The sequence below is a fragment of the Nerophis lumbriciformis genome, linkage group LG29 (assembly GCF_033978685.3).
Source record: "Nerophis lumbriciformis linkage group LG29, RoL_Nlum_v2.1, whole genome shotgun sequence".
NCBI lineage: Eukaryota > Metazoa > Chordata > Actinopteri > Syngnathiformes > Syngnathidae > Nerophis > Nerophis lumbriciformis.
The window spans coordinates 34,845,713-34,872,500 of NC_084576.2; the positions used below are offsets into that span (position 1 = coordinate 34,845,713).

The 26,788-nt window shown below is 40.0% G+C and overlaps 1 protein-coding gene across 4 annotated transcripts in view; it reads left to right on the forward strand.

The window, feature by feature from the left end:
* Window positions 1-23,531, forward strand: part of tab2 (TGF-beta activated kinase 1 (MAP3K7) binding protein 2) — a 68,779-nt gene extending 45,248 nt beyond the window's left edge. For 2 of the 4 annotated variants that reach the window (XM_061925275.1, XM_072911933.1), the window contains 4 exons: window positions 13,251-13,411; window positions 15,856-15,949; window positions 20,677-20,757; window positions 22,870-23,531. In XM_061925275.1, coding sequence (XP_061781259.1) covers window positions 13,251-13,411; window positions 15,856-15,949; window positions 20,677-20,757; window positions 22,870-23,009 — 476 coding nt within the window. In that variant the 3' untranslated portion in view covers window positions 23,010-23,531. The remainder of the gene's footprint in view (window positions 1-13,250; window positions 13,412-15,855; window positions 15,950-20,676; window positions 20,758-22,869) is intronic. The other 2 variants (XM_061925276.1, XM_061925277.1) reach the window with 2 other exon arrangements.
* Window positions 23,532-26,788: the final 3,257 nt, after the last annotated feature.

Consider the following 26,788-nt stretch of genomic DNA (forward strand, 5'->3'; position numbering starts at 1 on the left):
TTTCATTTTCATACTTTTCAGTTGGCCAACATTTCTAAAAATCCCTTTTTTGTATTAGCCTTAAGTAATATTCAAATTTTGTGACACACGGAATTTTGGATTTTCATTTGTTGCCACTTCAAATCATCAAAATTAAATGAAATAAACATTTGAATGCATCAGTCTGTGTGCAATGAATAAATATAATGTACAAGTTACACCTTTTGAATGCAATTACTGAAATAAATCAAGTTTTTCAAAATATTCTAATTTACTGGCTTTTACCTGTATATATACAACATCCAAGTCAAGTATGTGTGAGGACTGGATTAAGGCAACTTTCATGAGAATCAGGCAAAACCTAAATTCCTTCCATGGTGACTTCAACATTGACCTTTTCAACACTAATAAGCACAAAGGCCATTGATGACATTACACAGTAGAGGCCAAAAGTTTGGACACACCTTCTCATTCAATGTGTTTACTTTATGTTCATGACTATTTACATTGTAGATTGTCACATCAAAACTATGAATGAACACATGTGGAGTTATGTACTTCACAAAAAAAAGGTGAAATAACTGAAAACATGTTTTATATTCTAGTTCCTTCAAAATAGCCACCCTTTGCTGTGATTACTGCTTTGCACACACTTGGCATTCTCTCCATGAGCTTCAAGAGGTAGTCACCTGAAATGGTTTTCACTTCACAGGTGTGCTTGAAGCTCATGGAGAGAATGCCAAGAGTGTGCAAAGCAGTAATCATAGCAAAGGGTGGCTATTTTGAAGAAACTAGAATTGAAACATGTTTTCACTTTTTTTGTGAAGTACATAACTCCACATGTGTTCATTCATAGTTTTGATGTGACAATCTACAATGTAAATAGTCATGGAAATAAAGAAAACACATGGTGTGTCTAAACTTTTGGCCTGCACTGTGTAATTGTGCTTACTCGAGGTGCAACGATACAGGAAACCCACACTATGGTCCGTATCAGGTTTTAGGGTTTTGCTTCTTTTTCAGTATGTTTTGTGGGGCTTAAGAGAACAACTTGTTTTCCTCTTGAAGGTATTGATTTTTTCTTTTGCTAGTCATCACAAACATTCTGCGGTTAAAGTATCAGTGGTGTAGTGAATACTATAAGACTTCTATTTCAAGTTAACATTTAACATGGTAATTTACACTTTGATGTATTGTGTACACCAGTGTTTCTCACCAGTGCTTTGGCAAGCAGTTATCCAGATTGTGGAGTTTTTTCAAACCAAACTACCGTATTTTTCGGAGTATAAGTCGCACCGGAGTATAAGTCGCACCTGCCGAAAATGCATAATAAAGAAGGAAAAAAACATATAAGTCGCACTGGAGCCCGGCCAAACTATGAAAAAAACTGCGACTTATAGTCCGAAAAATACGGTAGTTCTATTTAATTCAAGTACATTAAAATGCAGTTTGAATTGGAGGTACTGTGAAATAATGTGTACCAACACATAAAACAAGATAAATGATTACTTCAGGATAAGGCTGCAGCTAACGATTATTTTTCTATCGATTAATCTATAGATTATTTTTTCGATTAATTGGTTAATATATAGATTATTTTTTCGATTAATCTATAGATTATTTTTCCTTTTACCGATTATTTTTTTTATTTAAAATGAAGATGAAAAAATAAATGTTGGCCAGTTTTTTCAAAAGGCTTTTATATACAAAAAAAAAAGTATGGCCACTCAGTCAACATTGACAACAACATGACAAAATATTCTGTAACAATGTAAACATTTAAAACTTTTAACATTTAACAAAATTAAAAGTAGCTTATTTGCTTTTTAATGTGCAAATATAAAAGTAAACATCCAGTGCAAATCTTAATATTCTGCAATAGTATAAGCATTTCTAAAGTAAAAGTATTGCTTATTTTGCTTTAAAATGTGCAAAAATAAAGATAAACATCCAATACAAAAAAGTGCAAAACGAAATATTCTGTAACAGTGTAAACATTTCAACAAAAGTAAAAGTATTGCTTATTTTGCTTAATAACACAACAATGATAGTATGATTAAAGTGAAAGTTAATTGTTGGTTTGTACATAGTATATGTAACTGTTAATGTTGTAAAAGGTATTTGCACAACTAATTAACGTTAGCGTTAAAGAGGAGCGCGTCTTTGTAAACACTGAACAGGCATGCCAAACGCGCCTCTCAGAGCGAAACAGTGTTTTAGTTTATGAATTTACAACGCAGATACAAATGACACATTCATGATTTTGTGTAATGATGACAACGTATACTCACGCGGACGATTGACTAGTTGATGGTGATGGCAAGAACGCTGTCGGGTGTTTTCTTTTCAAATGTTCCTTCATAGCCGTTGTGCTGCTATGATAGGCCATTTCCGCTCGACACAGTGTGCATACAACAACTGTCAAGTGTTTTGCTTTTTTCGCTGTGCTTATCCCACACTTGAAGGGATGTACCAATGCTGAATGTGGCTTCTGGATTTCACTCAAAAGACCAGACCGTAGTTACTTTTTCCTTTTATTTTCCTTTAGTTTGCAACAGTTTTTCCAACCAAGAAACAGCTTCTTTTTTCTTCTTGAGTCTTTTTAGCAGTCTTTAGCAGTGTTAGTAGACTTTAGTTTCTTTAGCTGTCATTAGCTGTCTTTAGTAGCCTTTAGCTTCTTTAGTAGGTGAAAAACCTTTAAGGACAAAACACCACAAGATTAACATGCTGTAAAAAAATCAATCAATTATCAATCCCATAATTTACAATTATTAATTAGGCTATCAAACTCTTAACCATTAAACAAGTGCAAGAAAATGGACACATCTTTTCCCTTTAAGTTAAAACAGATTTTAAATAAATTGTCTCAACATAAATGCACCAAGATACATATAAAATACATTTAACACCAGAAACACAATAGATAAATGCAACACAAAACCCAATATGCAAATACATAAATACCTAACCAATTAACCACCTATTTAGATACATATTTAAAATCCATATTCAATATAAATATATTATTAATTTAGCAGTGAAACACTCAATCTTAAACGCTGTCTACTGGTAGAAAAATGCCCCTTTTTCTACGCCCTCACCAACACAGTTAAATCCAACACTTTAAATTGAGCGACTTCACCCTCCTGATGAAGCAAACTGCTCCAACATTTATCAAACTAAGCAAAGAATATCAACACTAAACAACAGTTACATAACACACTGTGTGTATTTAGCCTCCAGACTAAGCACGCTACATGCACACAACTCCCCCCCCCCAATCTCACCAGCGCAACAGGTGCGCCACACCCACGAAGAGAAATATTAAATCTTACATACTTATGACACAACTCTGGGTTATCTGTAATGAACTAAACCTTTTTCCACTCTGCGCTGGCGTCTTTTGTACTCCTTGATTTGACACAGCGGTCTAATTAGCGGGCTCGCGCACCAGCAGATGAGACGGGAGCGCGCCGCGTTATACCTGCGCGCGAACGTAAACTGATCGGCTCTGATTTTATAAGCCGACTGGCCGAAATAATGCCGAATTATATACATTTGTTTATTGAAATACTCCCACACTTTTGATGACTTTTGGCGTGCTTTTTTTCCCTCGCTCGCACCGCTCGCATCATCTGCTTTGCGCTCCGCCATGACGGCAGTGTGACGTAAATATGCGACGCGTCGAAGCATAAAAACGACGTCGACGTATTTACGTAACCGATGACGTCGACTACGTCGACGCGTCGTTTCAGCCTTACTTCAGGAACATATTTTTATCTGCTAACTCAAAAATGATGTGAACCCAAAGTGTCTGTCTGCAGAGTTTCTAGTACATGTTATATCAGACCAAAAAATGTCAAAATGCTTTTTTGCTGATGAAACTAGCGGGTGTGTTTCTTCTCCAAGTCAGGACAAATCGAGTAGTTCAGTCAGCAAGACATTCCGTGCCAGACTGCCTGCGAGTCCGCATTCAGGGCAGGATTAACGGCGAGCTGCAGTGAAACTAAAGTGTGTCACTAAAGGCCTTCTCAATGTTGTTCAACTTTTATGTCAGTCTTATTTATTTATGCATTTCAGCTGTGTAAGGGGAGAGGCACAACACTAAATAAACATTCATTTTGTTGGGACTTTCAAGGATTTCCTGCGAGCAATAGACTCCAGAAAAGTATGTACGCAAGTAAAAATTCAGATGTATTAAAGATTGCGCGCGCACATATCCTTGTTACTTGGCAATCAATGTGGACTTGATCTCAGGAATCAAATCAAATCAAATCAACTTTATTTATAAAGCACATTTAAAATTTACCACAGGGGTAGCCAAAGTGCTGTACAATGGACAGGTTAAAAGATAAGACGAGTACCGAGCAAACACAACACAACACAAACAGAACACGATAAAAAATAAATAAATAAAAATAGAATACCGTATTTTCCGCACCATAAGGCGCCCTGGGTTATAAGCCGCGCCTTCAATGAACGGCATATTTCAAAACTTTGTCCACCTATAAGCCGCCCCGTGTTGTAAGCCGCATCTAACTGCGCTAAAGGAATGTCAAAAAAACAGTCAAATAGGTCAGTCAAACTTTAATAATATATTAAAACCAGCGTGATGTGGGCGCGCATGGAATCGTATATCAACATGGACGGAGCTGCGTGAAAAAAGCCACCCGGCCTCTTCGCGTAAACTTAAACTTACCTTAACCACTCGCTCATCTTTTCTTCATCCATCCCTTCGAGTTAGCTTTTATGATGACGCCGGCTGGAAAGGTCTCTTTTGGCAAGGTCTTCCTTTTGAATATCACCATGGGTGGAAGTTTCTGGCCATTAGCATGGCAAGCTAGAACCACAGTGAAGGATGACTTCTCATTCCCTGTGGTGCGAATATTCACCGTACGTGCTCCCGTTGTATCCACAGTGCGGTTCACAGGAATATCAAAAGTCAGTGGAACCTCGTCCATGTTGATAATGTTCTCTGGCCGGATCTTTTTTTCAGCTATCTTGTTTTTACAATATGCACGGAAAGTAGCCAGCTTTTCTTGAAAGTCTTTAGGCAGTTGCTGTGAAATAGTAGTCCGTGTGCGGATGGAGAGATTGTGTCTTTTCATGAACCGGAAACCTGTCGCCATTTTGTGGTCTTTACAGATGTAAACACACAAAGGAAATGAAACGTAATATCCGCGCGCTTCTTCTTCTTCTACGCGGGCGGGTGGTTGCTTACAGTAGAAGAAGAAGCGCTTCCTGTTCTATGGGGGCGGGTGCTTACCTTGGCGGTTGCTTGCGTAGAAGAAGAAGCACTTCCTCTTCTACGGGGAAAAAAGATGGCGGCTGTTTACCGTAGTTGCGAGACCGAAACTTTATGAAAATGAATCTTAATATTAATCCATATATAAAGCGCACCGGGTTAAAAGCCGCACTGTCAGCTTTTGAGTAAATTTGTGGTTTTTAGGTGCGGCTAATAGTGCGGAAAATACGGTAAATAAAAACATAAAAACAAAAAACAGGTTCACAGCAGGTGTATTATGGGGCGCCATTGCAGGATGGATATCACTCAGTGTTAAAAGCCATGGAATAAAAGTATGTTTTTAAGAGAGATTTAAAAACAGGAAGAGAGGAGGCTTGTCTAACACTCAGGGGTAGGTCGTTCCAGAGCTTGGGAGCAGCAACGGCGAAAGCTCTGTCACCTCTAAGCTTCAGCCTTGTGTCAGGGACCGTCAACAGCAGCTGATCGGCTGTTCTTAAGGATCGGGTGGGGCAGTAAGGCTGAAGGAGGTCAGAGAGATAGGTCGGCGCGAGGTTGTTTAGACATTTAAAAACAAATAAAAGGAGTTTAAAATTGATTCGATAACGCACAGGGAGCCAGTGAAGGGACGCTAAAATTGGCTTGACATGGCATGCCCACACCACACCCAGGTTGCACCCCCTTTTAAATACCCAAATCATATTGAAAGTAGCCGTGTGCTTAAAGGGGAACTGCACTTTAGTGGGAAATTTGCCCATCAAAAAATGCTTGCAAGATGCAGCTAATGGGAGTCACTGTTGTAGCCTTCAAACTCTCTAAAACAACTTCAAAACCCTCTGTTTTATATATAAATCTGAAAACCTATACATAATGTACTAACAGACACCTTCATAACAATATGTAATATGTACAATATACACACTGCAAGTATATATATAATGTAGTAACAGACACCTTCATAACAATATGTAATATGTACAATATACACACTGCAAGTATATATATAATGTAGTAACAGACACCTTCATAACAATACATACCGTATTTTTCGGACTATAAGTTGCACCAACAGAAAATGCATAATAAAGAAGGAAAAAAACATATATTCGTCGCACTGGAGTATAAGTCGCACCGACAGAAAATGCATAATAAAGAAGTAAAAAAACATATATAAGTCGCACTGGAGTATAAGTCGCATTTTTTGGGGAAGTATATTTGATAAAAGCCAACAGCAAGAATAGACATTTGAAAGGCAATTTAAAATAAATAAACAGGCTGAATAAGTGTACGTTATATGAGGCATAAATAACCAACTGGTATGTTAACGTAACATATTATGGTAAGAGTCATTCAAATAACTATAACATATAGAACATGCTATACGTTTACCAAACAATCTGCAGTGTTGGGACTAACGCGTTACAAAGTAAGTTTCGGCGGTAACTAGTAATCTAACGCGTTATTGTTTATATTCAGTAACTCAGTTACCGTTACTACATGATGCGTTACTGCGTTATTTTACGTTATTTTTTATGTAGTATCAGCTAGAAACAGAAGATCTGAGTGTGTTTTATTGCAGCGCTGCGGTGGAAAAGAAAAGGCGTGCTTTGTGTGGGTGGGGGCTCCCATACCGCAGTTGAGACGTTCCTCCAGGGCCTATGTACGTCTTCGGGGCTAACAACCTTCACTTTACCTGGCAGTGAGTCTTTACAGCTGAGGGTGAATGACGAGACCGGCGGTTTGTTGCAACTTTGTGACTTTATTGAACGCAGCCATCCACCAAGCTAGATCACCTGCACGCACTCACTGTTGCCGCTCCCTCACCTCTCTCGCCCACTCACTCACTGACGTCACTCACCTCACATGCTGTCATATCTTAAAGGGCCACACACACACATACGCTACTCTCATAACATATAGAACATGCTATATGTTTACCAAACAATCTGTCACTCCTAATCGCTAAATCCCATGAAATCTTATACGTCTAGTCTCTTGCGTGAATGAGATCAATATTATTATTTGATATTTTACGCTAATGTCTTAATCATTTCACACATAAGTCACTCCTGAGTATAAGTCGCACCCCCGGCCAAACTATGAAAAAAAAACTGCCACTTATAGTAGGAAAAATACGGTAATATGTACAATATACAGGTAAAAGCCAGTAAATTAGAATATTTTGAAAAACTTGATTTATTTCAGTAATTGCATTCAAAAGGTGTAACTTGTACATTATATTTATTCATTGCACACAGACTGATGCATTCAAATGTTTATTTCATTTAATTTTGATGATTTGAAGTGGCAACAAATGAAAATCCAAAATTCCGTGTGTCACAAAATTAGAATATTACTTAAGGCTAATACAAAAAAGGGATTTTTAGAAATGTTGGTCAACTGAAAAGTATGAAAATGAAAAATATGAGCATGTACAATACTCAATACTTGGTTGGAGCTCCTTTTGCCTCAATTACTGCGTTAATGCGGCGTGGCATGGAGTCGATGAGTTTCTGGCACTGCTCAGGTGTTATGAGAGCCCAGGTTGCTCTGATAGTGGCCTTCAACTCTTCTGCGTTTTTGGGTCTGGCATTCTGCATCTTCCTTTTCACAATACCCCACAGATTTTCTATGGGGCTAAGGTCAGGGGAGTTGGCGGGCCAATTTAGAACAGAAATACCATGGTCCGTAAACCAGGCACGAGTAGATTTTGCGCTGTGTGCAGGCGCCAAGTCCTGTTGGAACTTGAAATCTCCATCTCCATAGAGCAGGTCAGCAGCAGGAAGCATGAAGTGCTCTAAAACTTGCTGGTAGACGGCTGCGTTGACCCTGGATCTCAGGAAACAGAGTGGACCGACACCAGCTGGACTGCTGCTGAGTGGTCCAAAGTCATGTTTTCTGACGAAAGCAAATTTTGCATTTCCTTTGGAAATCGAGGTCCCAGAGTCTGGAGGAAGACAGGAGAGGCACAGGATCCACGTTGCCTGAAGTCTAGTGTAAAGTTTCCACCATCAGTGATGGTTTGGGGTGCCATGTCATCTGCTGGTGTCGGTCCACTCTGTTTCCTGAGATCCAGGGTCAACGCAGCCGTCTACAACCAAGTATTGAGTATTGTACATGCTCATATTTTTCATTTTCATACTTTTCAGTTGGCCAACATTTCTAAAAATCCCTTTTTTGTATTAGCCTTAAGTAATATTCTAATTTTGTGACACACGGAATTTTGGATTTTCATTTGTTGCCACTTCAAATCATCAAAATTAAATGAAATAAACATTTGAATGCATCAGTCTGTGTGCAATGAATAAATATAATGTACAAGTTACACCTTTTGAATGCAATTACTGAAATAAATCAAGTTTTTCAAAATATTCTAATTTTCTGGCTTTTACCTGTATATAATGTAGTAACAGACACCTTCATAACAATATGTACCGTATTTTTCGGACTATAAGTCGCACCGGCCGAAAATGCATAATAAAGAAGGAAAAAAACATATATAAGTCGCACTGGAGTATAAGTTGCATTTTTTGGGGAAATGTATTTGATAAAACCCAACACCAAGAATAGACATTTGAAAGGCAATTTAAAATAAATAAAGAATAGTGAACAACAGGCTGAATAAGTGTACGTTATATGAGGCATAAATAACCAACTGGTATGTTAACGTAACATATTATGGTAAGAGTCATTCAAATAACTATAACATATAGAACATGCTATACGTTTACCAAACAATCTGTCGCTAAATCCCATGAAATCTTATACGTCTAGTCTCTTGCGTGAATGAGATCAATAATATTATTTGATATTTTACGCTAATGTCTTAATCATTTCACACATAAGTCGCTCCTGAGTATAAGTCGCACCCCCGGCTAAACTATGAAAAAAAAACTGCGACTTATAGTACGAAAAATATGGTAATATGTACAATATACACACTGCAAGTATATATATAATGTAGTAACAGACACCTTCATAACAATATGTAATATGTACAATATACACACTGCAAGTATATATATCATACATATGCGAACTACAGTCTGAAATAGAAAAGAAAAGGTGGGCCATGAGGACAAAGGTGAGGTGGAAGTGTGATGTACATGGCCAAAACACACCAAAGATTAAAATGATATAGTCGCTTCAAGTGGGTCATCCCTTTTTCCTCACCGCTTTATTTGTAGTTGTAAACATTTTAGTTATGCTTTTCATGCCCACCTCCAATAGATTGTTCCAGGTCTGTGTGACCCCATTGTTGTCTGCGCATAGTCAAGTCTGCTCTTTGCCAGCTCCTTTCCAGTGTAAAAGGCTGATTGTAGAGCTCTAATAGTCAGGTGTTTTATGCCTCTGTCAGGTCTGAATTCTTTTTCCACTGCTTCTTGCCAAGGAGATAATTTGACATAGTGGGCTCTTTGGCTGGCTTCAACGTTAGTTGCAGTCTGATAAAAGCCCAGAACCTCACATTGCAAGAGACAATATTGTGAGTCTTTGCCCTCCACTTCCACAGACCAGTGGATCCTATCAAGAGTTTCCTTATTCAGCCTTTCAACTCAATGACTTGTGGTTTTTACCCTCCACAACGCTGCTGACCCTCATCAAGCCACTTCTTCAAAATATCACCCCTGGTCTGTTCTTGAGTCACATTGAAAGTTGTCGCTACATGGCTGTAGAAAGTCTACATCCATTTCAATCTACATGTATTTGTCACAAAAGAATAAGGTGAAGTGACTAAAGCGGTGTTTTTCAACCTGTTTTGAGCCAAGGCACATTTTTTGCGTTGAAAAAATGCGGAGGCTCACCACCAGCAGAAATCATTAAAAAACAAAACTCAGTTGACAGTAAAAAGTTGTTGGATATGACTTTAAAGCATAACCAAGCATGCATCACTATAGCTCTTGTCTCAAAGTAGGTGTACTGTCACCGCCTGTCACATCACACCCTGACTTATTTGGACTTGTTTGATGTTTTCCTGTGTGTAGTGTTTTACTTCTTGTCTTGCGCTCCTATTTTGGTGGCTTTTTCTCTTTATTTGGTATTTTCCTGTAGCAGTTTCATGTCTTCCTTTGAACGATATTTCCCGCATCTACTTTGTTTTAGCAATCAAGAATATTTGTGTGGACATTGTTGATTGTCATGTCATGTACAGATGTACATTGTGGACGCCGTCTTTGCTCCACAGTAAGTCTTTGCTGTCGTCCAGCATTCTGTTTTTGTTTACTTTGTAGCCAGTTCAGTTTTAGTTTTGTTCTGCATAGCCTTCCCTAAGCTTCAATGCCTTTTCTTAGGGGTACTCACTTTTTGTTTATTTTTGGTTTAAGCATTAGATACCTTTTTACCTGCACACTGCCTCACGCTGTTTCCGACATCTACAAAGAAATTAGCTACCTGCTGCCACTTACTGATATGGAAGAGTATTACACGGTTACTCTGCCAAGCTCTAGACAGCACAACAACAACACATCATTTGCGGATTATAATTACTGGTTTGCAAAAAATATTTTTAACCCAAATAGGTGAAATTAGATCATCTCCCACAACACACCAGATTCTATCTCACGGTAAAAAGGTGTCTAATGCTTAAACCAAAAATAAACAAAAGGTGAGTGCCCCTAAGAAAAGGCATTGAAGCTTAGGGAAGGCTATGCAGAACGAAAGTAAAACTGAACTGGCTACAAAGTAAACAAAAACAGAATGCTGGACGACAGCAAAGACCTACTGTGGAGCAAAGTTGGCGTCCACAAAGTACATCCGAACATGACTTGACAATCAACAATGTCCACACAAAGAAGGATAAAAACAAATGAAATATTCTTGATTGCTAAAACAAAGTAGATGCAGGAAATATCGCTCAAAGGAAGACATGCAACTGCTACAGGGAAATACCAACAAAAGAGGAAAAGCCACTAAAATAGGAGCCCAAGACAAGAACTAAAACACTACACACAGGAAAACAGCAAAACAGTCCGAATAAGTCATAAACATGTGCCATATAGTGAGACCACACTAAACAACACTGTCATAAACATGTGCCACATAGTGAAACCATACTAAACACATTTTGGGAGTATATTTGCACCGCAACACAACATAAACACTACAGAACAAATTCCCAGAATTCCCTGCAACGCCAACTCTTCCGTGACGCTACAATATAAACAAATGCCATTGGTGGATCTACACCTAACATCCACTGTAATGATACTAAGTCCAGGAGCGTATCTAGTCGATACTACTATGATTACATCGGTATTTTTTAGCATCACAAAATCTTCTTTCGTTTTTTATTTATTTATATTATGTTAATAAAGTCAGTAAATATGTCCTTGGACACATGAGGACTTTGAATATGACCAATGTATGATCCTGTAACTACTTGGTATCACATCCATACCTAAATGTGTGGTATCATCCAAAACTAATGTCAAGTATCAAAGAAGAGAAGAATAAGTGATTATTACATTTGAACAGAAGTGTAGATAGCACATGTTCAAACAGAAAATAAGCAGATATGAATAATCAATTTTTACAGTTTGTCCCTCATAATGTGTACAAAATAATAGGTGTATAAATGACACAATATGTTACTGCATAATTAGGAGTCTTTGTTTGTTTACTTACTACTAAAAGACAAGTTGTCTATTTTATTTAAGGACTAAATGACAATAATAAACATGTTTCATGTACACTAACATTTGTTGTTACAATAAAGACAATAATTACCGTATTTTCCGCACCATAAGGCGCCCTGGGTTATAAGCCGCGCCTTCAATGAACGGCATATTTCAAAACTTTGTCCACCTATAAGCCGCCCCGTGTTGTAAGCCGCATCTAACTGCGCTAAAGGAATGTCAAAAAAACAGTCAGATAGGTCAGTCAAACTTTAATAATATATTAAAAACCAGCGTGATGTGGGCGCGCATGGAGTCGTATATCAACATGGACGGAGCTGCGTGAAAAAAGCCACCCGGCCTCTTCGCGTAAACTTACCTTAACCACTCGCTCATCTTTTCTTCATCCATCCATCCCTTCGAGTTAGCTTTTATGATGACGCCGGCTGGAAAGGTCTCTTTTGGCAAGGTCTTCCTTTTGAATATCACCATGGGTGGAAGTTTCTGGCCATTAGCATGGCAAGCTAGAACCACAGTGAAGGATGACTTCTCATTCCCTGTGGTGCGAATATTCACCGTACGTGCTCCCGTTGTATCCACAGTGCGGTTCACAGGAATATCAAAAGTCAGTGGAACCTCATCCATGTTGATAATGTTCTCTGGCCGGATCTTTTTTTCAGCTATCTTGTTTTTACAATATGCACGGAAAGTAGCCAGCTTTTCTTGAAAGTCTTTAGGCAGTTGCTGTGAAATAGTAGTCCGTGTGCGGATGGAGAGATTGCGTCTTTTCATGAACCGGAAACCTGTCGCTTAGTAGGAGCTATTTTGTGGTCTTTACAGATGTAAACACACAAAGGAAATGAAACGTAATATCCGCGCGCTTCTTCTTCTTCTATGCGGGCGGGTGGTTGCTTACAGTAGAAGAAGAAGCGTTTCCTGTTCTACGGGGAAAAAAGATGGCGGCTGTTTACCGTAGTTGCGAGACCGAAACTTTATGAAAATGAATCTTAATATTAATCCATATATAAAGCGCACCGGGTTATAAGCCGCACTGTCAGCTTTTGAGAAAATTTGTGGTTTTTAGGTGCGGCTAATAGTGCGGAAAATACGGTAATTACATTTTTGGTGGTTGCCTTTATTTAGAAAAGTATCAAAATACATGTTGGTACCGGTACCAACATATTGGTAAGGGGACAACCCTAGTACCAGTACTGCACACTGAGGCAGTACAGGTTAAACAAAACAAAACCCAGAAGAACATTGAGATTCACTTCTTTTTCTCTCAGGTTAACACATTTTGCTAGACCACATATGTTCTGTAGATGTTGTTTTGAGCACAGAGTTGAGTTTTTGTCCTACAAATTTGATAGGCCAGGTTATGTAGCTGTTTGGAAACCACCTGTGTTTATGGTTTTCAGCATTGTTGGGCCATCAGAAGGCCCGCATGGAGAGGCTTTGGCACGAGCTGGAGCTGAAGAAGAAGAAGCTGGAGAAGCTAAAAGAAGAGGTCAGTGAGCTGGAGAATGACCTGACCAGGAGACGGCTGGAGAGATCCAATTCTGCCTCCCAAATCCCTTCGGTGAGCTTCTTTTACACTTTGCCATCACCACTCCTTGACTCTTTCCAGGTAGATCATAAATGTTTGCAGGCTTGAATGAGGTTATGAGACTGGAGGATGTTGACGCTTGACTTAAAAAGCTGAGTAAGCAGTGGTTGAATCCTTCTAAAGCACGTGATAATGGACAGATGGGGCAACACCATAGTGATTATTAAACCATCATTTTCTTCACTGAAAGATATACTGGAGAAACTAAATCAGAGTCCCATCACCACGCTCTTTTAGATTTAGCTGACAAAGTTGTTTCATTGATCAGCCTTTTCGAGAATAACCTCACAAGCAAGAGCTCAATTCAGTCAGTTTTTCTAGAGCAGTGTTTTTCAACCTTTTTTGAGTCAAGGCACATTTTTTGCGTTGAAAAAATGCGGAGGCACACCACCGGCAGAAATCATTAAAAACGAAACTCGGTTGACAGTAAAAAGTTGTTGGATATGACTTTAAAGCATAACCGAGCATGCATCACTATAGCTCTTGTCTCAAAGTAGGTGTACTGTCACCACCTGTCACATCACACCCTGACTTATTTGGACTTTTTTGATGTTTTCCTGTGTGTAGTGTTTTACTTCTTGTCTTGCGCTCCTATTTTGGTGGCTTTTTTTGGTATTTTCCTGTAGCAGTTTCATGTCTTCCTTTGAGCGATATTTCCCACATCTACTTTATTTTATCAATCACGAATATTTCAGTTGTTTTTTAATCCCCCTTTGTGGGCACATTGTTGATTGTCACGTCATGTTCGGATGTACTTTGTGGACGCCGTCTCTGCTCCACAGTAAGTCTTTGCTGTCGTCCAGCATTCTGTTTTTGTTTACTTTGTAGCCAGTTCAGTTTTAGTTTTGTTCCGCATAGCCTTCCCTAAGCTTCAATGCCTTTTCTTAGCGGCACTTTTTAAACCTTTTGTTTACCGTATTTTCCGCACCATAAGCCGCCCTGGGTTATAAGCCGCGCCTTCAATGAACGGCATATTTCAAAACTTTGTCCACCTATAAGCCGCCCCGTGTTATAAGCCGCATCTAACTGCGCTAAAGGAATGTCAAAAAAACAGTCAGATAGGTCAGTCAAACTTTAATAATATATTAAAAACCAGCGTGATGTGGGCGCGCATGGAGTCGTATATCAACATGGACGGAGCTGCGTGAAAAAAGCCACCCGGCCTCTTCGCGTAAACTTAAACTTACCTTAACCACTCGCTCATCTTTTCTTCATCCATCCATCCCTTCGAGTTAGCTTTTATGATGACGCCGGCTGGAAAGGTCTCTTTTGGCAAGGTCTTCCTTTTGAATATCACCATGGGTGGAAGTTTCTGGCCATTAGCATGGCAAGCTAGAACCACAGTGAAGGATGACTTCTCATTCCCTGTGGTGCGAATATTCACCGTACGTGCTCCCGTTGTATCCACAGTGCGGTTCACAGGAATATCAAAAGTCAGTGGAACCTCGTCCATGTTGATAATGTTCTCTGGCCGGATCTTTTTTTCAGCTATCTTGTTTTTACAATATGCACGGAAAGTAGCCAGCTTTTCTTGAAAGTCTTTAGGCAGTTGCTGTGAAATAGTAGTCCGTGTGCGGATGGAGAGATTGCGTCTTTTCATGAACCGGAAACCTGTCGCTTAGTAGGAGCCATTTTGTGGTCTTTACAGATGTAAACACACAAAGGAAATGAAACGTAATATCCGCGCGCTTCTTCTTCTTCTTCTATGCGGGCGGGTGGTTGCTTACAGTAGAAGAAGAAGCGCTTCCTGTTCTATGGGGGCGGGTGCTTACCTTGGCGGTTGCTTGCGTAGAAGAAGAAGCACTTCCTCTTCTACGGGGAAAAAAGATGGCGGCTGTTTACCGTAGTTGCGAGACCGAAACTTTATGAAAATGAATCTTAATATTAATCCATATATAAAGCGCACCGGGTTATAAGCCGCACTGTCAGCTTTTGAGTAAATTTGTGGTTTTTAGGTGCGGCTAATAGTGCGGAAAATACGGTATTTTTGGTTTAAGCGTTAGATACCTTTTTACCTGCATGCTGCCACCCGCTGTTTCCGACATCTACAAAGCAATTAGCTACCTGCTGCCACCTACTGATATGGAAGAGTATTACACAGTTACTCTGCGGAGCTCTAGACAGCACCGACACTCAACAACAACACATCATTTGCAGACTATAATTACTGCTTTGCAAACAATATTTTTAACCCAAATAGATGAAATAAGATAATCTCCCACGACATACCAGACTGTATCTAAGTGGTTGAAAAACACTGTTCTAGGGTGTAAAACCAATTGTAGTTGTGTCTAGTCAGCCGTTACGGCGTCTCCCACTGAGTGAACGCAGCAGAGATAAGTTTACATTTGAGTCTCCAGCTCAGGATGACTAACCATCATGGCTAACCAACACACTTCCTGTCTCTTGTCTGTCAGATTGAAGAGATGAAGCAGTTGCGATGCAAAAACCGATTGCTACAGATCGACATCGACTGCCTCACCAAAGAGATTGATCTCTTCCAAAAAAGAGGTATGAGTCTTTCTTACATCCCGCCTGTAGGTGTGTTTGGAAACGGAGTGTCTTAAGGTCAGTGGTCACATCCTGGCTGCACATGTTGACAAGGTGCCGCCATTGTAGTGTTCTTCCTGAATTGCATCCTGTAGTTGCTTGGTAACAAGGGATTTATTGGCCCCTTGGCACCTGCCCATGGTTCACAGCAATAAAGCCAGCTGGGGGAGACGTTCCCTTGTATGAAGAGCGTTCAAAAAACCGGACGCACGCAATGAATGTTATCAGTAATTATGCCACTCCTCTGTCCCTGAGGACCACTTTCTAAGGAAAGTAGTGATAAGGCAGAGGAATTTATAGGAAAATTACATTTCAGACAAGTAATTGTTGTTTTGTGAATAGTTCATGAAGACGTTTGAGAGGAGTCCTTTAACTGTACAACTGCTGCTTCCTGGTCAATGGGTGATTGTTTTATTGTGAGTTCATGGTAGTAATGCTTGGCTACTCAACACACATCACCGATCGGCATCTAAGCCAGGAAATAGCTGACACGACTGTTTTATTGGACGGATATGGACTGTGATGAAGTGGTGGTGACTGCAGCCACATGGACGTCAAAGAGTTGTTGACTTTCTTGCAGCGCGGTCATAGTGACATTGATCCCTCCCACTGCATCACGTCTCTACCCCCATCAAGCCTCTGCTCACCTTCACACAGTATGCAAGCTGCCACACCACAGATAAGACATCACTGAGCACACGTACAGTACAGACCCATTACATCCCTTCAGCAGATCAGACTACAACCCAGACCTGGGAAAATGAAGCTTTTCAATCTGGCCCGCCGGACAGTCCCAAATCTTTTTTCTTTTTTTTTTTTGATTAAGATGTAAAGTGTAGCTGCCATTATGATGTGCACTCATCTTTTATAATGACCACACGTCTTCAACTATACTAAGTCTTTACATGCTTGGAATCTGCATCATATACTAGTTACTATGCTCATCTAATTACTTATTATGCTCATCTAATTACTTACTATGCTCATCTAATTACTTATTATGCTCATCTAATTAGTTACTATGCTCATCTAATTACTTATTATGCTCATCTAATTAGTTACTATGCTCATCTAATTAGTTACTATGCTCATCTAATTACTTATTATGCTCATCTAATTAGTTACTATGCTCATCTAATTAGTTACTATGCTCATCTAAGTACTTATTATGCTCATCTAATTAGTTACTATGCTCATCTAATTACTTATTATGATCATCTAATTAGTTACTATGGTCATCTACAGGTAAAAGCCAGTAAATTAGAATATTTTGAAAAACTTGATTTATTTCAGTAATTGCATTCAAAAGGTGTAACTTGTACATTATATTTATTCATTGCACACAGACTGATGCATTCAAATGTTTATTTCATTTAATTTTGATGATTTGAAGTGGCAACAAATGAAAATCCAAAATTCCATGTGTCACAAAATTAGAATATTACATAAGGCTAATACAAAAAAGGGATTTTTAGAAATGTTGGCCAACTGAAAAGTATGAAAATGAAAAATATGAGCATGTACAATACTCAATACTTGGTTGGAGCTCCTTTTGCCTCAATTACTGCGTTAATGCGGCGTGGCATGGAGTCGATGAGTTTCTGGCACTGCTCAGGTGTTATGAGAGCCCAGGTTGCTCTGATAGTGGCCTTCAACTCTTCTGCGTTTTTGGGTCTGGCATTCTGCATCTTCCTTTTCACAATACCCCACAGATTTTCTATGGGGCTAAGGTCAGGGGAGTTGGCGGGCCAATTTAGAACAGAAATACCATGGTCCGTAAACCAGGCACGGGTAGATTTTGCGCTGTGTGCAGGCGCCAAGTCCTGTTGGAACTTGAAATCTCCATCTCCATAGAGCAGGTCAGCAGCAGGAAGCATGAAGTGCTCTAAAACCTGCTGGTAGACAGCTGCGTTGACCCTGGATCTCAGGAAACAGAGTGGACCGACACCAGCAGATGACATGGCACCCCAAACCATCACTGATGGTGGAAACTTTACACTAGACTTCAGGCAACGTGGATCCTGTGCCTCTCCTGTCTTCCTCCAGACTCTGGGACCTCGATTTCCAAAGGAAATGCAAAATTTGCATGGTTGGGTGATGGTTTGGGGTGCCATGTCATCTGCTGGTGTCGGTCCACTCTGTTTCCTGAGATCCAGGGTCAACGCAGCCGTCTACCAGCAAGTTTTAGAGCACTTCATGCTTCCTGCTGCTGACCTGCTCTATGGAAATGGAGATTTCAAGTTCCAACAGGACTTGGCGCCTGCACACAGCGCAAAATCTACCCGTGCCTGGTTTACGGACCATGGTATTTGTGTTCTAAATTGGCCCGCCAACTCCCCTGACCTTAGCCCCATAGAAAATCTGTGGGGTATTGTGAAAAGGAAGATGCAGAATGCCAGACCCAAAAACGCAGAAGAGTTGAAGGCCACTATCAGAGCAACCTGGGCTCTCATAACACCTGAGCAGTGCCAGAAACTCATGGACTCCATGCCACACCGCATTAACGCAGTAATTGAGGCAAAAGGAGCTCCAACCAAGTATTGAGTATTGTACATGCTCATATTTTTCATTTTCATACTTTTCAGTTGGCCAACATTTCTAAAAATCCCTTTTTTGTATTAGCCTTAAGTAATATTCTAATTTTGTGACACACGGAATTTTGGATTTTCATTTGTTGCCACTTCAAATCATCAAAATTAAATGAAATAAACATTTGAATGCATCAGTCTGTGTGCAATGAATAAATATAATGTACAAGTTACACCTTTTGAATGCAATTACTGAAATAAATCAAGTTTTTCAAAATATTCTAATTTACTGGCTTTTACCTGTATGTCACAGCAGCTGAAGTAGTTGGTCAGCAGGATTGTTAATATATCAATCAATCAATCAATGTTTATTTATATAGCCCTAAATCACAAGTGTCTCAAAGGGCTGCACAAGCCACAACGACATCCTCGGTACAGAGCCCACATAAGGGCAAGGAAAAACTCACCCCAGTGGGACGTCGATGTGAATGACTATGAGAAACCTTGGAGAGGACCGCATATGTGGGTAACCCCCCCCTCTAGGGAGACCGAATGCAATGGATGTCGAGTGGGTCTAACATAATATTGTGAGAGTCCAGTCCATAGTGGATCCAGCATAACAGTAAGAGTCCAGTCCACAGTGGGGCCAGCAGAAAACCATCCCGAGCGGAGACGGGTCAGCAGCGCAGAGATGTTCCCAACCGATATACAGGCGAGCGGTCCACCCCGGGTCTCGACCCCGGACAGCCAGCACCCCATCCATGGCCACCGGACCTGTGTGTCTCCCCTTCCACAAGGAGTAGGGGGAGCAGAGGAGAGAAGAAAAGAAACGGCAGATCAACTGGTCTAGAAAAAGGGGGCTATTCAAAGGCTAGAGTATACAAATGAGTTTTGAGATGGGACTTAAATGCTTCTACTGAGGTAGCATCTCTAATTGTTACCGGGAGGGCATTCCATAGTACTGGAGCCCCAATAAAAAACGCTTTATAGCCCGCAGACTTTTTTTGGGCTCTGGGAATCACTAATAAGCCGGAGTTCTTTGAACGCAGATTTCTTGCCGGGACATATGGTACAATACAATCGACAAGATAGGACGGAGCTAGACCGTGTAGTATTTTATACGTAAGTAGTAAAACCTTAAAGTCACATCTTAAGTGCACAGGAAGCCAGTGCAGGTGAGCCAGTATAGGTATATATATATATATGTATATATGTATATAAAGGTATATACAGTATAGGCGTAATATGATCAAACTTTCTTGTTCTTGTCAAAAGTCTAGCAGCCGCATTTTGTACCAACTGTAATTTTTTAATGCTAGACATAGGGAGACCCGAATATAATACGTTACAGTAGTCGAGACGAGACGTAACGAACGCATGAATAATGATCTCAGCGTCGCTAGTGGACAAAATAGATCGAATTTTAGCGATATTACGGAGATGAAAGAAGGCCGTTTTAGTAACACTCTTAATGTGTGACTCAAAGGAGAGAGTTGGGTCGAAAATAATACCCAGATTCTTTACTGATTCGCCTTGTGTAATTGTTTGGTTGTCAAATGTTAAGGTGGTATTATTAAATAAATGTCGGTGTTTAGCAGGACCGATAATCAGCATTTCCGTTTTCTTAGTGTTGAGTTGCAAGACGTTAGCGGACATCCATTGTTTAATTTCATTAAGACACGCCTCCAGCTGACTACAATCCGGCGTGTTGGTCAGCTTTAGGGGCATGTAGAGTTGGCTGTCATCAGCATAACAATGAAAGCTAACACCGTATTTGCGTATGATGTCGCCTAGCGGCAGCATGTAAATACTAAAGAGTGCAGGGCCAAGAACCGAACCCTGGGGGACTCCGCATGTTACCTTAACATAGTCTGAGGTCACATTATTATGGGAGACGCATTGCATCCTGTCAGTAAGATAAGAGTTAAACCACGACAAGGCTAAGTCTGACATACCAATACGTGTTTTGATACGCTCTAATAAAATGTTATGATCGACGGTATCGAAAGCAGCGCTAAGATCAAGAAGCAGCAACATAGATGACGCATCAGAATCCATCGTTAGCAGTAGATCATTAGTCATTTTTGTTGAAGTAGTTGGTCAGCAGGATTGCAAGTCGTGGCAGTTCAGTCAAACCATGTATTTCTCTTCATTTCATAGGACCACACTTCAATCCCAATGTCATCCATAATTTCTACGACAACATAGGATTTCTTGGTCCTGTCCCACCCAAACCAAAAGGTACTTGTCAATTGGCACATTTAGGAGGATTTGATTTGTCTGGCTGGCATCCAAATAATTTACGCAACCTCGCCAAAAACACAATGGAAGGTAATGGGATTGTAGATGATCTGCCATGGAGTGATGTACTTCTACACCACTACATGGAGTGATGTACTTCTACACCACTACATGGAGTGATGTACTTCTACACCACTACATGGAGTGATGTACTTCTACACCACTAGGAAACAAACTACAACTACAATACAGTGTAGGACATTTGTATATACAACTCTTGTATTGGTGTTCCTGGGATTAAAGGCCTCACCAAACATATTGCTGGCTATTGTGGCCAAACAGCTCCATTTTTGTTCCATCTGACCACAGAACTTTCCTCCAGAAGGTCTTATCTTTGTCCATGTGATGTCTAGGGCTGCAGCTAACGATTATTTTTCTATCGATTAATCTATAGATTATTTTTTTCGATTAATCAGTTAATCTATAGATTATTTTTTTTCGATTAATCCATAGATTATTTTTCCTTTTACCGATTTTTTTTTTAATTTAAAATGAAGAGGAAAAAATAAATGTAGGCCAGTTTTTTCAAAAGGCATGGCTTTTATTTACAAAAAAAAAAGTATGGCCACTCAGTCAACATTGACAACAACATGACAACATATTCTGTAACAATGTAAACATTTAAAACTTTTAACATTTAACAAAATTAAAAGTAGCTTATTTGCTTTTTAATGTGCAAATATAAAAGTAAACATCCAGTGCAAATCTTAATATTCTGGAATAGTATAAGCATTTCAAAAGTAAAAGTATTGCTTATTTTGCTTTAAAATGTGCAAAAATAAAGATAAACATCCAATACAAAAAAGTGCAAAACGGAAATATTCTGTAACAAATGTAAACATTTCAACAAAAGTAAAAGTATTGCTTATTTGCTAAAATGTGCAAAAATAAAGCTAAACATCCAATACAAAAAAGTGTACAGTGTAAACATTTCAACAAAAGTAAAAGTATTGCTTATTTTGCTTAATAACACAACAATGATAGTATGATTAAAGTGAAAGTTAATTGTTGGTTTGTACATAGTATATGTAACTGTTAATGTTGTAAAAGGTATTTGCACAACTAATTCACGTTAGCGTTTGTGACACGTCTTGTGCCGTGGGGTTCTTTCAGGACCGATAGACTGAACGCCAGACGGCTTTGCCAGGTTTACAATCTTTTAATTTTACACAAAGTCTTTTCTCTTCCAACTGCGTGGATCGCGCACCTGGGCACGATTGCGGCGTCGCTCCCGGCGCGCCCCGCCTCGCCGCTCGCTCGCCGCCGCCGCCTCTCCACAGCGTTAAAGAGGAGCGCGTCTTTGTAAACACTGAACAGGCACGCCAAACGCGCCTCTCAGAGCGAAACGGTGCTTTAGTTTATGAATTTACAACGCAGATACAAATGACACATTCATGTTTTTGTGTAATAATGACAACGTATACGCACGTGGACGATTGACTTGTTGATGGTGATGGCAAGAACGCTGTCGGGGGTTTTCTTTTCAAATGTTCGTTCATAGCCGTTGTGCTGCTATGATAGGCCATTTCCGCTCGACACAGTGTGCATACAACAACATTATTAGGCCGTTTATTGAAATACTCCCACACTTTTGACGACTTTTGGCGTGCTTTTTTCCCCTCGCTCGCATCGTCTGCTTTGCGCTCCGCCATGACAGTAGTGTGACGTAAATATGCGACGCGCCGACGCACAAAAACGGCGTCGACGTATTTACGTAACCGATGACGTCGACTACGTCGACGCGTCGTTTCAGCCTTAGTGATGTCAGATGAAACAAAAACAGAGCTGTTTGGCCACAATAGCCAGCAATATGTTTGGAGGAGATGTGCTCACATTTTCAGTAGAGCCATAATAAATTCATAAAAGAAGCAAACTTCATGAATGTTTTTTGTGACCAACAAGTATGTGCTCCAATCACTACATCACAAAAACATAATAATGATTGTAAAGTCAAGACAGCCATGACATGATGTTCTCTACAAGTGTATGAGCAGGACTGTAGGTGTTGACCTCCTGACCTCCTGACCTCCTGACCTGCTGTCCTGCCCACAGAGCCAGACAGTGTGAGTGTGAAAGCCATGGCGGACCAGGAGGAAGACGAGGGCACGCAGTGGAGCTGCACCGCCTGCACCTTCCTCAACCACCCGGCCCTCAACCGCTGTGAACAGTGCGAGTTCCCACGCAACTTCTGAGCCAGAGAGGCCACGCCCCCTCCCCCCCCACCCCCCCGCGCTCTTTGGCCTGCAGCGTGGGGAAGAAAAGTGCCTCTTCCTGACGAGGTGTCATCATCTTTCCTCCTCTTTCACCCTCTGAAGGTTTGACTGGATCCTGTTTACAGCGTCTTTCTTCCTCACAGTCCACTGATACCTCACCTTGGAGACTCCCCCGCTCAACTTCACTCCCCTTCCCTCCTCTTGTCTGGGTGGGGGGGTACCTCGCTGCTCTCCTACAGTATTATGAGTGTTGCTCCATTTCTGCTGTGTCTCAAATGGAACACTTGCATCAGTCCCCTCGCTGAGTGTCACAGTATTTACCCTCAGCAACTTAGTCCCTCCTAGTGATGGCTCAACGACCGCCTCAGTGAGTGTGTGCCACACTATGTGGCACATGTTTATGACAGTGTTGTTTAGTGTGGTCTCACTATATGGCACATGTTTATGACTTACTTGGGCTGTTTTCCTGTGTGTAGTGTTTTAGTTCTTGTCTTGGGCTCCTATTTTAGTGGCTTTTTCTCTTTTGTTGGTATTTCCCTGTAGCAGTTTCATGTCTTCCTTTGAGCGATATTTCCCGCATCTACTTTGTTTTAGCAATCAAGAATATTTCATTTGTTTTTATCCTTCTTTGTGTGGACATTGTTGATTGTCATGTCATGTACGGATGTACTTTGTGGACACCAACTTTGCTCCACAGTAAGTCTTTGCTGTCGTCCAGCATTCTGTTTTTGTTTACTTTGTAGCCAGTTCAGTTTTACTTTCGTTCTGCATAGCCTTCCCTAAGCTTCAATGCCTTTTCTTAGGGGCACTCACCTTTTGTTTATTTTTGGTTTAAGCATTAGACACCTTTTTACCGTGAGATAGAAATCTGGTGTGTTGTGGGAGATGATCTAATTTCACCTATTTGGGTTAAAAATATTTTTTGCAAACCAGTAATTATAATCCGCAAATGACGTGTTGTTGCTGTGCTGTCTAGAGCTCGTGTAATACTCTTCCATATCAGTAGGTGGCAGCAGGTAGCTACTTGCTTTGTAGATGTCGGAAACAGCGGGAGGCAGCGTGCAGGTAAAAAGGTGTCTAATGCTTAAACCAAAAATAAACAAAAGGCGAGTGCCCCTAAGAAAAGGCATTGAAGCTTAGGGAAGGCTATGCAGAACAAAACTAAAACTGAACTGGCTACAAAGTAAACAAAAACAGAATGCTGGACGACAGCAAAGACTTACTGTGGAGCAAAGACGGCGTCCACAATGTACATTCGAACATGACATGACAATCAACAATGTCCACACAAAGAAGGATTAAAAACAAGTGAAATATTCTTGATTGCTAAAACAAAGTAGATGCAGGAAATATCACTCAAAGGAAGACATGCAACTGCTACTGGAAAATACCAAATAAAGAAGAAAAGCCACCAAAATAGGAACGCAAGACAAGAAGTAAAACACAACACACAGGAAAACATCCAAAAAGTCCAAATAAGAGTATATATAGTACAGGCCAAACATTGGGACACACCTCATTTCAATGTGTTTTCTTTATTTACATTGTAGATTGTCACATCAAAACTATGACACCCGTGGAGTGAAAACCATTTCAGGTGACTACCTCTTGAAGCTCATGGAGAGAATGCCAAGAGTGTGCAAAGCAGTAATCAGGGTGGCTATTTTGAAGGAACTAGAATAGAAAACATGTTTTCAGTTATTTCACCTTTTTTTGTTAATAGAATAGAAAGTACTTTATTGATCCCTGGGGGAAATTCAGCACCACAGTTCGCTCATAATAGACAGTAATAATAAATAATATAATATATAAATATATTCTACATATACTCTACATTTAAGTGCAGTCAAGGAACATATGCATTATACAGTCTGATGGCTGTCGCTATGAAGGACCTCCTGTGTCGTTCCGTGTTGCATTTAGGGAGTCTGAGCCTTCCACTGAACGTGCTCATTCCCCCCGCAAGTGGGAGGATGAGTTAAGTACATAACTCCACATGTGTTCATTCATAGTTTTCATGTGACAATCTACAATGTAAATAGTCATGAACATAAAGTAAACACATTGAATGAGAAGGTGTGTCCAAACTCTTGCCCTGTACTGTATGTATATATATATATATATATATATATATATATATATATATATATATATATATATATATATATATATGTCTTAATAAGGTTATCCAAAAAATAGTGCTCGATACCGTAGTAGAGCGCAATATATGTATGTGTGGGGAAAAAAAATCACAAGACTACTTCATCTCTACAGGCCTGTTTCATGAGGGGTTCCCTCAATCAAAATCTCCTGATGATTGAGGGAACCCCTCATGAAACAGGCCTGTAGAGATGAAATAGTCTTGTGATTTTTTTCCCACACATACATATATATATATATATATATATATATATATATATATGGCGTGGTGATTGGCTCATGTGTTACCTAGGAGGTGTTTCCGTCTATGACTCCAAAACCAACAAAGACTGTAACTGCCGAAAGAAACCTGATTGCCCTCTCAACGGGGGGTGCTTACAAACATCAGTTGTCTACCAATCTAAGGTAATACGCAAGGACATTAACACATCCGACACATATGTAGGATTAACCGAGGGAGAATTCAAAACCAGATGGAACAATCACAAGGCTTCTTTCAGGAACCAAAACCTGCGAAATACCACAGAACTCAGCAAACACATTTGGGACCTCAAAGACAATAATGTTGAATATTCAATAACATGGCAAATTCTTGCATCCAGCACACCTTACAATAGTGGTAATAAAAGATGCAACCTATGCTTGAAAGAGAAACTGTTTATTATTTACCGTCCAGACCTGTCATCCCTCAACAAGCGCAGCGAAATTGTAACAACATGCCGCCACAGACGGAAACACCTCCTAGGTAACACATGAGCCAATCACCACGCCCCTACGCCAGCCTGTACCCACCCACTCTGTGCCCTATATAAACCATGGTATGCGAATGCTCCCATTAAAATCTCCTGATGATTGAGGGTACCCCCCCTCATGAAACAGGCCTGTAGAGATGAAATAGTCTTGTGATTTTTTCCCCACACATACATATATTGCGCTCTACTACGGTATCGAGCACTATTTTTTGGATAACCTTATTAAGACATATATATATATATATATATATATATATGTATATATATATATATATATATATATATATACCTTAATTTCCAGGCTATAAAGCGCACCAAATCTTAGACAAAATCGATATTTTTTACATATACCTTACTATAAGCTGCGGATATATACCGGTACGAAAGATTTTATGAACGTTTATTTACGTACCTTAATTGTTTCCAAACAGCGGACCGAACAAAGCCCAAGTCATGGTCATTAGCTGCAGAAGCTAGCTCTCCAATCAGCTAAACAGACTCAATAACTCGTCGGTGACACTTTGGACAATTTACGAAACTGAAACACTACCCAAAAAAATGTGATTGTCAGTGAATAATCAAGACACTTGTCAACATGTTAGCTTAATGACATTACCCCTACTGACTACTATTTATCACACGTGGGCCGGTTTAGTACGTATGAATTGTTACATTGTAAAAATGCTGCTGGGACTGATGAATGGAGAATCCTTTCCAGCAGAAATGCAATAGACGAAACGGGATATACTTCCGGTTCAAGGCACAAATCAGGAAGTAGGTTTTCAACCTGCAGTGAGCAAAACTCGTCCAACAGATGGCGCCATAGCATAAACAGTAACACACCTT